At 56.6% G+C, this 14,514-nt stretch overlaps 1 protein-coding gene across 3 annotated transcripts in view; it reads left to right on the forward strand.

Annotated features, from left to right (window-relative positions):
* The window catches only part of UHRF1 (ubiquitin like with PHD and ring finger domains 1), a 30,853-nt gene that overhangs the window by 3,458 nt on the left and 12,881 nt on the right, over positions 1-14,514 (forward strand). For all 3 annotated transcript variants that reach the window (XM_039878420.1, XM_039878421.1, XM_039878422.1), the window contains exons 3-7: positions 6,805-7,083; positions 7,725-7,885; positions 9,894-10,109; positions 13,992-14,092; positions 14,191-14,377. In XM_039878420.1, the coding sequence (XP_039734354.1) occupies positions 6,805-7,083; positions 7,725-7,885; positions 9,894-10,109; positions 13,992-14,092; positions 14,191-14,377 (944 nt within the window). The remainder of the gene's footprint in view (positions 1-6,804; positions 7,084-7,724; positions 7,886-9,893; positions 10,110-13,991; positions 14,093-14,190; positions 14,378-14,514) is intronic.

Raw genomic sequence — 14,514 nt, forward strand, 5'->3', positions numbered from 1 at the left:
GTCGTGCCTTGAACTTGGGGGCTGTTGGCGACGAGGGGCAAGGCTCTTAGCCAGGAGGTGCCCTCGTCCCCGGCTCCTGCCGCCGGCACCGCGCCCCACCTGGGAACTCTGAGGGAGTGCGCGGTCATTTCTGTCTTCCGAGTGAGGAAGCCAGGCCTCAGCCTGATGCAATTTCCCCAAGGTTGCCTGGCCCGGAACTGGCCTGGCCGCTGGGAGGTGTGGACAGTGACAGGGGGTGGGGGACAAAGGCAGCAGCTTAAAGCGAGTAAAGTCTTCGAACGGAGCGGACTAACAGTGAGAGAAAGCAGTGCAATTTCCAGCGGCTTCAAGAGAGCTCTTGTTTTTCCAGAATGTTCTGGAAGAGTGTACTGATCCTTTTTTTTTTTTTCCTGTTGAAGAAACATGCACAGCAGTCCAAGGTCTGCGGGGAGATTGACTAAGACCATAAAGCAGAATATAGCTGAGTCTTCAGGATATGGGAGGGTTTCGTGGCGCCTTGTTAAGCTGAATAGGTTGGCGGTTATGTCGCTTGATTGGCGGAAATGCAGGGAACTTATGGGGGAAGGGAGTTGGGGCGGCAGGCCCAGCCTGGGCAAGGGGAGCGGCATCTGGCGGCTGTTTTCTGGCTGCCCGTAAAAATAACAATAGCTGTCATTCGTGGCACAGCTTCGTGGCGAAGCTCGGACACAATGCTTTGTGTTTAAAGTAACAATCACCGATCCCCGGGCCAAGCGGCCTGGCTGGTGACTGTTCAGACAGGGCTGATTGTGGACCCGCCACCTGTGGCACGGTGAGAATTCAGTGAGGTAACAAGCCCCACGCCTGACTCACGTTAAAGACGCAATAACCAGGCTCAGTTTCCCCCTGCACTGCTGACGTCAGGGCCAGGGCACTGTGGGGGGGCCGTCCTGGGCACTGTGGGGTGTGAAGCAGCATCCCGCCCCCACTCACGCAATGCCAGGAGCACCCCCAGTCATGACAACCCCTTGGGGATGGCATCACCCGTACTTGAGAACTATTACTATAGCAGATATTTTACTTTAGAAAAACAGCTCAGTTGGCTTTGCTGGCCTCAAAGCTGTGTTCATGTCGATCTGAAAGATCCGCTGAAATGGTGTCCTCGGAATGGCCTTGTGAGGGTCACTCATGTCACAGTGCCCCACCAAACGTCCCTGTTTATTGATCTTTCCTGAACGCTGCCTGTCTTCCCAGAGGGTTAGGCAGCAGAGAGGACCGTCCCCTCACAGAGACCCGTCCTTCAGGCTGCTTGAGGGAGGGTCTCCTCGGGAGGGCACGCCCTCTAAGCCAGGGGTCCGCAGACTGTATGTGTAAAGGGCCCGAGGGTAGATCTTTGTCCCTGTGGGACCGCTCACCTCCACCGCTGGAGTGGGAAAGCAGCCACCGACAGCATAAGCGAACGGGCGTGTTCCATTAGGGGTCACGGTGCCTTTTATTTACAAAAACAGGTGCCGGCAGAAGCGTCACGCTGGCCGCAATGTGCCAGTCACCCACGCTTGGATCCCGCCCCTGGGCTGTGCAGCCAGGTTTCACAGTGGACGCACTGCCATGCAGTGTGCTGGGAGAGGCCCCGGGGTACTGTGTCGCAGGAGTTTCCTGGGGCAGGGGGCTCGGACTGTTGGGTCTTAGGCCCCCTTTCCCCGCGTCCACGTGGCTAAGGGCCCCAGGGGCAGAGCTGGGGGCCAGCTGCGTTTGCAGCCCGCAGCTGCACGTCGCTCTAGGCGCCAGGGCATGGTGGGTCCTGTCACGTGGTGCCGGCGAACCCCTGTGAGACTGCCCTGCCGAAACGTTGCTCCAGGGCATGTCCTCAACTGTGGCCCCCTGGGGTCAAAGGGCAGAGTTCACTGTCATGCCGGACACGCCCTCCATGTCCCTGCGGGGCTAGGAGGTGAGGGACATGCTTGTCCTGGAGGTGCCGTCCACTCTGTGCTCTCCTTCCCAAGTGGACAGTTGTATCTCTGCCACGTCTGGGGTGCTGCTTCCTGACGTGGGAAGGCGGGGGGCCGGGGCCGTGTCCCCAGGAGGAGAGGCGGCGGTCTCATTTCCTCTCTCCCCCCAGGCTCAGTGGTCGGGCCATGGGATGCTTGCTCCTTTCCTCCAGCTCGAGATCCATCTCGGTTTGAGGCTCACAGCACCCTCGGGTGGACCCCGCGGTCCGGGTTATAGCCCCTCGCCCAGAGTGCCACCTCTCAGCCAGTCGGGGAATCAGCACATGCCAGCCCAGTGGCATGTATCACCTGCCCTCTGTGTCTTTGGGCAGCACTCGGCACCCTGAGAAATATCCCCCAGGAATGTCACAAGAGGCAGAAAGTGGGCAGAAGCCGGCATGGCAGGCTTTTAATCTAAGTTTACGAAAGGAACTGGGCGCTTAGTTGTTAAATCGTGTATGTGTTTGTTTCAGTTTTACGTGATGCTCATGGTGCAAAATTTCAAACACCCAGGAAGCATACTCAGTTTAGAGAGAGAGAGACGTAATTTAAATAGCGCAGGCAGTTTGTCCTCAGACTTGAGTCTACAGTACAGGGTGATCGGCCCCAAACCACATACAGGCAAAACCCAGGTTCGCCCCACGCCGAGCACGACACCGAATCCCCGTGCACGAAGTGCCGTACGCGGCCTCGTGCACAGACGGGTCGTGGACAAATGCTGCACCGTTCTGCGTGAGGGACTCCGGTGTCCTCGGGGGTCCAGGACCCAGTCCCCCATGGATACCTAGGGATAGCTGTACATGCTTTACTACATGCAAGTTAAGGGATTTTCAGTGGGAGTTTTGGTCGTACAGGATTTTAACTTCAGGTTTAATTTTAACGTTGTAATTTCTAGCGTCAAGTGAGGCTCATCGTCACTCAGTTCGATGCTCTTATTGATGTCATTAGCCTCGGTTGGGATTTCAGGATCTCGGTACCAACCCCAAACTTGGATGGTTCCATTGCATCCCACGGACTTGCTGGCGTTAGGCAGGCCGGGCCTAACCTCTCTCCCGCAATGGGCCACACAGCTTTGGGGAAGTGGGGGCCGGGGAGGGCAGAGGGGCGCACGTGCGCACACCCGCCCCCCCCGTCAGCACAGTGAACAGTTGTGCAAGCTTCTTCCTGCTGACTGCAGGGCCCTTCTGGAAAGTTCCGGAAGGGGCCTCTGGAAGCCGCTGGAACAGCTTACGAATTATGCCTTGGAGGCGGCGCTCCGGGCCGGCCTGGCCTAGCCTTAGTGCCCCCTTGCCCGCCCTTGCCCTGCCCCGTTTGTGACTGCCCGCACGCTTGCACTGGGAGGCGTGTCCCCTCCTCCGCAGAGCCCGGGCCTGAGCAGGTGGGAGTGCCGTCAGCCTGGGTCAGGCCCAGCGAGGGGCTCACCGGGGGAAGGCGGTGTCACGGTGCCTGCTGAGCCCACATCGGGGCTCCTTCCCCACCCCACACCCCCAGCGCTCACTCCGGTGCATCTGCCTCCCAGCCGGCCACCCAGTCTCCCACCCCGGCCTCTCCTCTCCAGCGCGGCCTCTTGCTCTGTGTGGAGCAGAAAGCTGACCGTGTGCTCCATCCTGACTCGGCTCTGCCGCTGGCTGTCATAGTCAGGTGGCCGGGTTTATTTCCTGTCCTCTGAAGCCGTCCTCGTCTCTTTTGATGTGTGTGGGGTCACTGCTGCGTTTCCCTGTCATGCAGCTGTGAGAAAAAGCCACTGTTTGTGAGAAATGGTCCTTTGTGAGAAAAAGTCACTTTTGTTTGCAAGTAATGCTGCCGTGAACGTGCTAGGGACACTGACGTTCGTGTCCCTCGAGTACACATGTGAGAGTCTCTCTAGTCACTGGTTCTCAGGGGGCTACTCCGCCCCCCAGGAGATACTGGGCCATGTCTGGGGACATCTGTGGCTGTCACGACTGGGATGCTCTTGACCTCATGTGTGGGTAGAGGCTGTGGATGCTGCTCATCGCCCCACTGTGCCCAGGACCCCGCCACAGGGAATGCTCTGGCTCCGAATCATGGGGTGTCTGCCTAACTGGGGAGATGCGGGGCCCCAGAGTGTGAGCGTCTTATTCATCCTTTTCACTACCATTTGGCGATTTTAATACCTCTGCAGATTTTCCTGTCACAGTTATGCTGGGGACACTTGTCTCTCTCCATCTTTTTTTGCAAATTAATAAACTTTATGTTTTAGATCAATTTTACCTTCTCGGCAAAACTAAGAGGCAGGTTCAGTGATTTCCCATGTGCCCCACCCCCCACAGCTCCCCGCACAGTTGACGTCAGGCACCAGAGCAGAGCACATGTCACGATGGATGAGCCCACACCAACGCGTCGTGATCACCCAGCGTCCATAGTTGACACTACGGGTCACTCCTGGTGTTGGACAGCTGTACAGTGTGTGCCCACCACTGCGGTATCGGGCAGAGTATCCTTAACCCGTGCCCCATTCATCCCCCTCCCCCTCCCGGCAACCACTGATCCTTTTACTATCTCCATAGTTTGGCTTTTTCCAGAGTGTCGTATGCAGGTGCTCCTTGATTTACCGTCCCGATAATCCCATCGTAAGTTGTAAGTACCGTAAATTGCAAATGCACATGCGCCTAATCCACCAAATGTCGCGGCTCAGTGCAGCCTCTCACAAATGTGCTCACCCGTGCCACCGCCCAGCATCTGGGGACAGTGTCCGGCCGCGTCTTACTAGCCCGCATTCAGAGTTAGAAGTACGGCTTCTACTGACTGTGTGTGGCTCTCACACCACCGTAAAGTTGAAAAATCGTAGATGGAACCGTTGTAAGTTGGGGACTGTCTGTATTTGGAATCACATGTAGCCTTCGTAGACTTTTTTTTTTTCCTTTTAAAAGCTTTGTTGAGATTGAACTCACATGCTGTACAATTCACCCATTTAAATGTGCAGTTCAATATTCCGCTCTCTTCACAGGTTTGCAACCATCACCACAGTAAATTTTATGACATTTTTTGAGAGAAGCCCTGGGCCTTTTAGCTGTCATGCCCCCATCCCCTTTCTCTCCCCCCGCCCAGCCCCTGATGACCACTAACCCGAGCCCTGTCTCCGGGGATGTGCCTGCTCTGGACATGTCCCATCCATGGGACTGCCATGTGGCCTCTGCGTCTGCGTCTGCTTCCTCTCACTGGGTGGCGTGCGCTCAAGCCTTGTCCACGTGGCAAGTGTCCGTGCTTCACGCCTGTCACGGCCGAGTGACACCGCAGTGTGTGGACAGACGACCTCGTGTTTCTCCATTTGTCCGTCAGTGGACACCCGGGCTGTTTCCACCCCGGGTTATCATGACACAGGCTGCTGTGAACATGGGTGTACAGGTTGACTTGTCTCTTCCCGTCCTTGTCACCTCTGTCTGGTGTCATGGCTGTTCTCTGTGGCCCCGTGTCGAACTGGTGCCATGTCTCACTCGCCCTGTCCTCCCTGTGGTACCTGGGCCGTGCCAGGCACGTCGGAAGCTCTCACTCCCTGCTGGGTGAGCAGGTAGAGTGGGACTGGAAATCCAGGTGGCCCCTGTGGCTGTAGGCGAGTGTCGAGGTGTTCGGATGCGTCAGCGGGCGAGAGGGTCATCACCCATCAGTTTCTCAGGTTTGTGGTGAAGGATGACCTTGGACGTGGAACTGGCCTCCACTGTGCGGTTGACGTATTAATGGCAACCAGTCCTTTGAACCCGCCAGCTTTTGGTAAAAATTGGGAAGGAAGGAAAATTGATCTTTTGTGTATGTTTTCCTCTTTCTCTTTTTTTTAAGGGCACTCCTTCTAAACCAGGGTGTTCTGCCTGCAGGGGACACTGGGCACCTGGGGACATCTGTGGTCATCACAATTAGGGGCTGCTCCTGGCGCCAAGTGGGTGGGGGCTGGGATGCCGCTTGGCCCCCTACAGCATGATCGGGTCTCAGGGTCACAGTGTGGGGAGGGATGGAGATCTGCCTTAGGTCTAGATAAAACAGGACGGACTTGCAAGGTCCTTGCTGGATGCTGGCACATTCCCATGTGACAGTTTCTAATAAAAGGCGACTCCTTGGTGCTTTGGGATGCAGCTCAGATGACAAAACTTTTTTGCACGCGCCTGCTGAGTGACACCCAGGGGTGCCAGTTGCTGAGCTGTGCTGGCCATCAGGTCCTGTTAGCAGTCAACCAGTGTGGGTGGAGTTAGCACGAAGGCATTAACAGAGGGGGTGGGTTACTGGATCCTAGAAGGCGCCTTGAGTGGGCAAAACTCTAGCTAGAGCCTCCCTGGGAGGCTGGCGGGGTTGGGGGGGCCTCCTCGGGTTCACACAGGCCAGGTCCCTCTGCCCCGTCCCGCACTGCCGACATCGGGGCAGGGTCACACTGTGGGGGGCCGTCCCAGGCACTGGGGGGTTAGCAGCATCCCTGCCCCACCCATCTGATGGCAGGAGCGTCCCCCTCACCCATGACAACCACACATGTCCCCAGACATTGCACACCATTGTCCCCTGAGGATCACCTCGACTGAGAACCAGTGATAAAAGCAACTCACGTTTGCTGTAACAAAAGTCGCAAAACATAAAATACACATAAAGTAAACCTTGGGACGCCCGGTGTGTGTCCACAGCCCAGCGGGGCCATGCCATGTGCTTGGGACGGTCACCATAGGACACCAGGAGCCCTCATCTGAGAGGGACTGGGGACCTGCGGAAGGGATGGCCGTGTGCGCCCTCAGGAGTGGGCGAATTTTGTTGTCCCCTCACCCGAGGGCACATTCGGTCCTTTGCCCAGGGCCCGTTCCCACTGCCCACAGATGCGCACTGCACGTCTGGCGCGGAGTGACCCCGTCCCCTGTCTCTGCAGATGGAGGACGGCCACACCCTCTTTGACTACGACGTCCGCCTGAATGACACCATCCAGCTCCTGGTGCGGCAGAGCCTCGTGCTGCCCCCTGGTGGCGGCGGCGGCGGCGGCGGCAAGGAGAGGGACTCTGAGCTTTCGGACACCGACTCTGGCTGCTGCCTGGGCCAGAGTGAGTCGGACAAGTCCTCCAACAGCGGCGAGGCGGCTGTGGAGACGGACGGGAAGGCGGCCGAGGGGGACGAGGACGCGTGGGACGACACGGAGCTGGGCCTGTACAAGGTGAGGCCAGGCCCTTGCGGAAGGTGTGGGGGCGGCCGGTCTCCGCGCCCCCAGGGAGCACTCCCCACAGCCCTCTGCCTTCCCTGGCCCCCGCTCCCCTCCATCCCTGTGGCGGGCACCCCAGTCCCGCCGTGCCGAGCCCCGGAAGCTCCTGTGGCAGAATCGTGCGCTGCTCCCCATCCCTCCCCCGGGGGCGTCCAGTTCGGCGCGCGTCCTTTCTGCGCTCTGTGCAGTGGCTGTGGAATTTCTGGCTTCGCTGGCATCGTCATCCTTTAATGTGACGAAAATTCACCTAGCGATCTGGATCCTCAGCTTTTCTTGAAAAATGGGCCGTTCCGGCCTCCTCGGGCAGCACGGCAGGGTAGTCCTGCCCCCAGGGGACGATGGGGACATCTGCGGTTGTCATGACTGGGGGTGCTGCTGACCTGAGTGAACGGGTGGGGCCAGGGATGCTGCTCAGCACCGCCGGTGCCCAAGACGGCCCGACAGTGGACGGCCGGGCCCCAGATGTCCACAGCGCCACAGTGGGAAGCCCTGCAGGCACCGAGTTGGCGTCCCAGGCCCCAGGCATCGGCCCGTGGGTCAGAAGCGGGCCCTCATCAGTGCTGCAGGTCGGACGAGAGTTATCTCTCTTCTCGTAGGTCAATGAGTATGTCGACGCTCGGGACACCAACATGGGCGCATGGTTTGAGGCGCAGGTTGTCAAGGTGACCAGGAGGGCGCCAGCCCAGGACGAGCCCTGCAGCTCAGCCTCCTGCTCAGCACCGGAAGGAGACGTCATTTACCACGTGAAATACGACGAGTGAGTGTCACCGCAGGCAGGCGGGCTTGGAGCGTTGGCTCCCTGTGTGAGACCTGGGGTTTGGCACAGCCCTGGGGATGATGGTCAGGATTTGGGGACCCCACCCTCAGGCTTCCAAACCACATAGGAGGTCACCCCTAGAAGCCCAGTGCTATGGAGACCCAGATCCAGGCCGAGCCCTCCTCGCCTCTCTGGAGACTCTGCTCTGCCGGTCAGAACCCAGCCCAGGTCCTGTCTCCTCCACGTGTCGCTCACGCTGCGTGTCGCTGCCTGAAACCAGCGTGGCATCCCTCCCCCACTGGATGTGACAGTAGCTCCTGAGCGCTTACTGTGTTCCAGGCCCTGTGCTGGGCACAGGGAGCCTTGTGTCAGAGCCCAGAGGGCACCTCAGTGTCCTCGGGTCACCGCGGTAACAGAGCACGTCCTGGCGTCTCAGATGTCGGGCGTCGCTTTTCCACAGTTCTGGGGGCTGGAGGTGCTGGCGGGTCTGGCTCTGCACAGGAAGCTTGGCAGCTCTCGTTCTTGTGAGGGTCCCACCCCCCGCCCGTGGACAGCCATCTCCTCTCCTTGTCACGTGGCCCTTCCTCTGTACCCACAAAAAGCCAGCTCTGGTGTCTCCTACAAGGACACCGTCCTGTCAGCTAAGGGTCTCAGCAGTATGACCTCATTTAAGCTCAGTTGCCTCCCTCAAGGCCCCGTCCCCAAATACAATCACTCTGGGGATCAGGACTTTAACATGTGAAATTGGGGGTGGACACCATGCAGTCCATAACGGGGGGCAAGCATGCCTGCCCGTGGGCATCACATTCTGGGGGCTCGGGGCTTCTTCTGGTTCTCTGTGGGGCCCCTACTGCCTGCTCTGGTCTTGGGCACGTCCTAAGCCTAGCTCTGTAAAAACAATTAGAGTAACTGAATGAGTGAATCACAGTATATGCAAGATTCTCCTCTTGCTTAGGGGGTTGCAGACTACAGCCCGAGGGCCAAGTCTGGCCCACCTTGTGTTTTTGTAAACAAAACTTTATTGAAACACGTCAGCGCCCATCCATTTCCATATTACCTGTGACCACTTTCTTGGCGATAGCAACAGAATTGAGTGTTCGTGACAGAGACCTTCCAGCTTATTTGCTGTCTGGCCCTTCACCGGAAGAGCTTGGCACCTTCATCCCGGTGATGCTGCTGATCTTGGGCTTGTCCCCCTTGCAGTCGAGATTCACTCTGTCCTGACAACGTGTTTCCTCCAGCCGTTATTTTATGCCTTTTCGAGGCTGCTGGACTATTCCCGCACGTTCAAGATGACCTGCTGTGTTCTAACCTCTGACACATCCTACTTAACGTAAATGAGGTGACGGCCGTCCCTCTGCAGAAACCCTTTCTGATACGTGCGTCTGGAGAAAGCTCAGGCTTCCCCCTCCCCCATTTCTCTATCGCTTCCCTAGGGCCGTAGACCGGGTGGTTTACAGTAACCTCGTTCTCACGGTTCCGGAAGCCGGGAGTCCACGACCAGGGACCAGGGCGGCAGCGGGCCGCGCTTGCTCCGCAAGCTGCAGGAGGCCCTTCCCGCCTCTTCCAGCTTCTGGTGTTGGCCGGCAGCCCGGTGCTGGGGGCCACGTCGCTCCACTTGCTGTCTCCGTCTTCCTGTGTCCTGTGTGTCTGTGACTCCCTCTTACAAGGGCACCAGTCACACCGGATTAAGGCAGCGTAACCTCATCTTAATTTGTAATCAAATTAACACTCCCGAAGACCCTACTTCCAGATAAGGCCTTATTCCCACGTGCCAGGGATTAGGCCTCCGATTTACCTTTTCGGGGGACATGCATCAGCCCTCAACACCGTCTGTAATTGAAGTGTGTCCTCTGCACCTGTGAATTTCCGACACCAGCATGTGAGATGGTGGGGGAGGGGACTCTGCGAGCTGCCATGGCGAGAGGAACTCAGACCCGTGTCCTGTCTCTCCGCGGAGGGCTCGCGGTGGGCGTCGCCTGGGGTCTGAACGTGGCTCTCCCCGCAGCTACCCGGAGAACGGGGTGGTCCAGATGAGCTCCCAGGACGTCCGGGCCCGCGCCCGGCACATCCTCAAGTGGCAGGAGCTGGAGGTGGGCCAGGAGGTCATGCTCAACTACAACCCTGACAACCCGAAGGACCGGGGCTTCTGGTACGACGCCGAGATCCTGCGGAAGCGCGAGACCCGCACAGCACGGGAGCTGTACGCCAACGTCCGGCTCGGGTGAGTGGCCGTCCGGGCAGCGCCCTCTGCAGGGCCGCAGCCCCCTCCGCCTCCGGGCTCCACACCTCCCTGGGCCCCCAGGTGATCTCCCGACACCGTGCCCCTGCCGGGAGCAGCTCTCGGCCAGGCTGGAGATGCGAGCCTTCCTTGTGCTCTTTTGTTTGTCGTCGTAGATCTGGCAAATAGGTAAAAACTTTAAGTGCATCAGAATCTAGAAGGTAGGAGAGCCACAGTGAACATTTTTCCTTCCTCTCTGTTGCCTGGCCACCCCCATTCTCCTTTCTGGCGACATGCCTGTTCCGGCGCCTTCCGGGGACATCCTGTGCGTAAACAAGCGTGAACGTGCACATCAATAAACAGACCACAGTGGCGCGCTCCACATCCGGGTAGGCAGTCTGCCCTCCCCAGGCCAGATCCGGCCCCCTGCCTGTTTTGGCGAATAAAGTTTTATCAGCACACAGCTGCGCCCATCTGTTTGCCTATTATCGGTGGCTCCTTTTGTGTTGGCAGATTTGAGTATTTGGGAAAGAGACCAAGAACACTTTCTCTTTCGTGCTTTGCAGAACATGTTTGCCAGGCCCCGTTCTACTTTGCCTTTCTCTGTCTCTGTCTCTGTCTCTCTTTCTGTGTTAAAATAATACATAACACAAAACCTATCCTGACCATTTTTAAATGTACAGTTTAGTGGCATTGGGTACCAACTATCAGCCCTGTTCCAGTTCCTGAACTTTGTTTTCGTCCCAAACAGCAACTGTCCCCATTACACACTCACTTTCTCAGCCTCTTCTCGCCTCAGCCTCCGCCTCCAGCATCTGCTCTATGAATCTGACTCCTCTATGGCCCTCCTGTGAGTGGGATCCTCCGGTATTTGTCCTGTGTCTGGCTATTTCACTGGGCGTAATGTCCTCCAGGTCCGTCTAGGTAGCAGCACGTGTCAGAACCTACCTCTTTTGGGGATGAATGATATTCTATTTTCTGTATAGAACACAGATGTGAAAATCTGGGCAAAAACGTTTTAAACACAGACGCGGCCCGTGCCAAGGTCACGGGAGAGGGGCGTGGGTGGGGGTGGCAGCCCCACCCGTGGGTGGGGGTGGCAGGAGGGCAGAAGGGCGGAGTCCACATGGGAGCCTCCGCTGTCCAGTGTGGTGGGGGCGGAATGGGTCCCGTGTTTGTCCCCGTTGCCGGCAGCGGTTGGAGCGTGTGGCGCTGGAGAGAAGCATGCTGGTGGGTGGGTGGGGGTGCAGTGCGGCCGCAGGGACACCAGGGAGGAGCTGCGGTGACGTCGTTAAAAATGACCAGCTTTTTGTTTCATTGTTTTTCGTTTGTTTGTTTTGTTTCCGATTTCCCTGACTTCTGCCCTCACCCCTGTGCTGCCCCCGCTCCTCCTTGCCGTGGGCTGAGTTTGCTCGTCGTCTCTGGAGGCGGCAGCTCAGACTAGCGATCCGAGGCGTTTCCTTCTCCAGCGAGCGTGCGGGTGCCAGGGACCCCCCTCGCCTCCGCCTGACTCGCGCATGCCGCGAGGTTTCTTCTCTCGTTACTCAGTTCTGTTCCTTTTATTTCCTCTGAGATTTGCTCTTGACTCCTGGCTCATTTCGTGGTGCGGTGCTTGATTGCCGAGTGTTTGAGAGACCTTTGCGTCGCCTCTCTGTTATTAATTCGTAGTTCGTCTTCTTCATGTCCAGAGAGCATGCTCTATATGATTTCGGTTCTTTTAAATTCGTTGAACTTTGTCCTGGGGCCCAGAGCAGGGCCTGTATTGGCGGACTTCCACGGTCGTTAGCGTGTGTTCTTGCCGGGCGGAATGCGAGGGACTGTCCTGAGTTCCTGTTGTAGCAGAGCGTGCTTGCTGGTCAATGGTGCTGTTCCTGTCTTCCGATTCCGGTGGGTTTTCTGTCCGGTGCTTCTGTCAGTGTTGGGGGGCGTCGGAGTCGGACCGCCAGCTGTAACTGGATTTGTCTAGTTCTCGGCTTCTTAAGGAAGAGGCTGTTTTTTGGTGAGGATGTCTTTCTGCGAACGGTCCTTTTACCATTACGCAATGCCCCTCGTCTCTAGCGACATTCTTTGTCCGAAGTCTACTTCACCTGAGGTGTGTGTATTTGAACACACCTGCTTTTTTTTTTAACGTTTACATTTGCATGATGTATCTTTTTTGATCCTTTTACTTTCAACCTATGTAGTTGAACTTGAAGTGCGTTTCTTATAAATAGCATATAACGGGTCACTTTTTTAATCCACTTTGCTAGTCTTTGCCTTTTAATTAGCATATTTAGACCATTTGTATTTGAAATAATGATCGGTATGTTAGGGGTAAGTGTGTCTTTTTATTTGTTTTCTGTTTCTTGTTCCTCTGTTTCTCTCTTTCTGTCCTTCCTGGCGGCTACTTAAATGTTTTTTAGGATTCTGTCTTGATTTATTTCAGTCTTTGGAGCAATGACTTTGTATAGTTTTCCTAGTGTTTTCTCGGGACTTTACCCTATAAACATGTGACACACTGGTGTCACTTACCACTTTGAAGGGTTAGAAACCTTTCTTCGACTTTGGTCTCTTTCTTGTCACTTATTGTATTGAGTGTATCGGGTGGTGTTAAGATTTTTATTTCAGTCATCACCTGGTGTGGGAAACTCCTAAGGATAATAAGTTATATTTATCCATATTTCTGCTCTTTCTTCCTTTTTCCTCCAGAAGTCTTTCCTTTATAATTTCCTATCTATTTGAAGGACTTCCGTGCGTTATGCTCTGTGAGTGGGTCTGCCGGCAGAGAAGTCTTTTAATTTTCCTTCGTCTGAGGATGCCACCATCCCCACCCTGAAGTAACTCCCAGGCATCGAATCATTTTATTCATGAATATTTTAGAACGTATTTCTTAAAAATGTTTCTCGAAGAAAGGTAGTTACAATGCCATTATCGCAACTTAAAAATTAGCGGTAATTTCTTAATGCGTGTTCAGTCGTTGTTCAGTCTTCCAATTACCTCACTTTTTTTTTAAGCCATTTGTTGATCAGGATCTAAGTAGTGTCCACGTATCTTTAAATCTCTTTTTCATCTTTAGGTTTCTTGGCCCCTTTTTCTTAACGATTAACGAGCAAACCTGGGTGTCACGCAGTCTGGGTTTTGCCACCTACGCCCCACGGCGTCGTTCCCTCTGCTCCTCTGTCCCCACTGTGAACTGCTTCCTGCGAACTGGCGGTAGATTGGGACCTGTGCTGTCTCGTGCCGTAGCCGTGGGTCACATGTGCTGCCGAGCCCTCGAGATGCGGCCAGGACACACTGAGAAGTGCCCTGAGCATCAAGTGCAGGCTGGGTTTTGAAGACTTAGTGCCGAAAAAGACTGTAGAAAAGCTCACTGATAATTCTTGACCATTGATTACGTGTTGAAATATTTGTCCACCTCGGGTTACATAAGACACATTTAAATTAGTTCTCTCTTCCTTTTGAAAGCGGTTACCAGGAAACGTGGAGTCACACCTGCGGTGTGTGCGTGTGGCTCCCCCTCAGCCTGCACCGCAGCTGCCGATGTGGATGTCACATCGACCCCTTGGGGCCCTTTGAACTTGGAGGAGCTTTTGTGTTTTGGCATAGGCACATCGGACAGACTTCACCTTGATGGTTTTCTCATGATGGGCCCTGTTTAACTGGCCTTGCCTGCCCAAGGGTTCGAACTCATTCTCAGCGCATCATGTGACGAAACTGTTTTGGGTGCTGCTTCCTCCCCCCTGCGTCTGATTTCGTAGGAGCCGAACTGGCTAGGGGAATAGGCAGGTGATCGCCCAAGGCTCACGAGGCCTGTTCCTGAGACGGTCGGAACCTCGGGTTCACGTGCTCGGAGGTCGTGCGGGGCGGCCGAGCCCCCCGCGAGCCCTGACGGCCGGTCTCCCACAGGGAGAACTCTCTCAACGACTGCCGGATCATCTTCGTGGACGAGGTCTTCAAGATCGAGCGCCCGGGCGAGGGGGGCCCCGTGGCCGAGCACCCGCTGAGGAGTGAGTTGGGGTCCTGCCCGCGCCTTTCGCGCCGGGGGTGGGCGGGGCTGCAGCCCGCGGGCGGCCCTGCGCGCGGTGACCCCGGCTCCCGTGTGCAGGGAAGAGCGGGCCGTCCTGCAAGCACTGCAGAGACGACCAGAGCAAGGCCTGCCGTGTGTGCGCCTGCCGCCTGTGCGGTGGCAAGCAGGACCCCGACAAGCAGCTCCTCTGCGACGAGTGCGACATGGCCTTTCACACCTACTGCCTCTGCCCGCCCCTCAGCAGCGTCCCCAAGGAGGACGAGTGGTGAGTGACGCCTCGGCCGCTGCCGTCCGGGTCAGGGGCTGGCGGGTGCCAGCGTCGTCTGTCCGCTGGCCAACCCACGAGGGGCGGAGCCGGAAACGGGGTGAGAGACTGTCCTGAGTTCCGATGTGGCCTGGGCC

The sequence above is a fragment of the Pteropus medius genome, unplaced genomic scaffold (genome assembly GCF_902729225.1).
Source record: "Pteropus medius unplaced genomic scaffold, Ma_sr-lr_union100, whole genome shotgun sequence".
Classification (NCBI taxonomy): Eukaryota; Metazoa; Chordata; class Mammalia; order Chiroptera; family Pteropodidae; genus Pteropus; species Pteropus medius.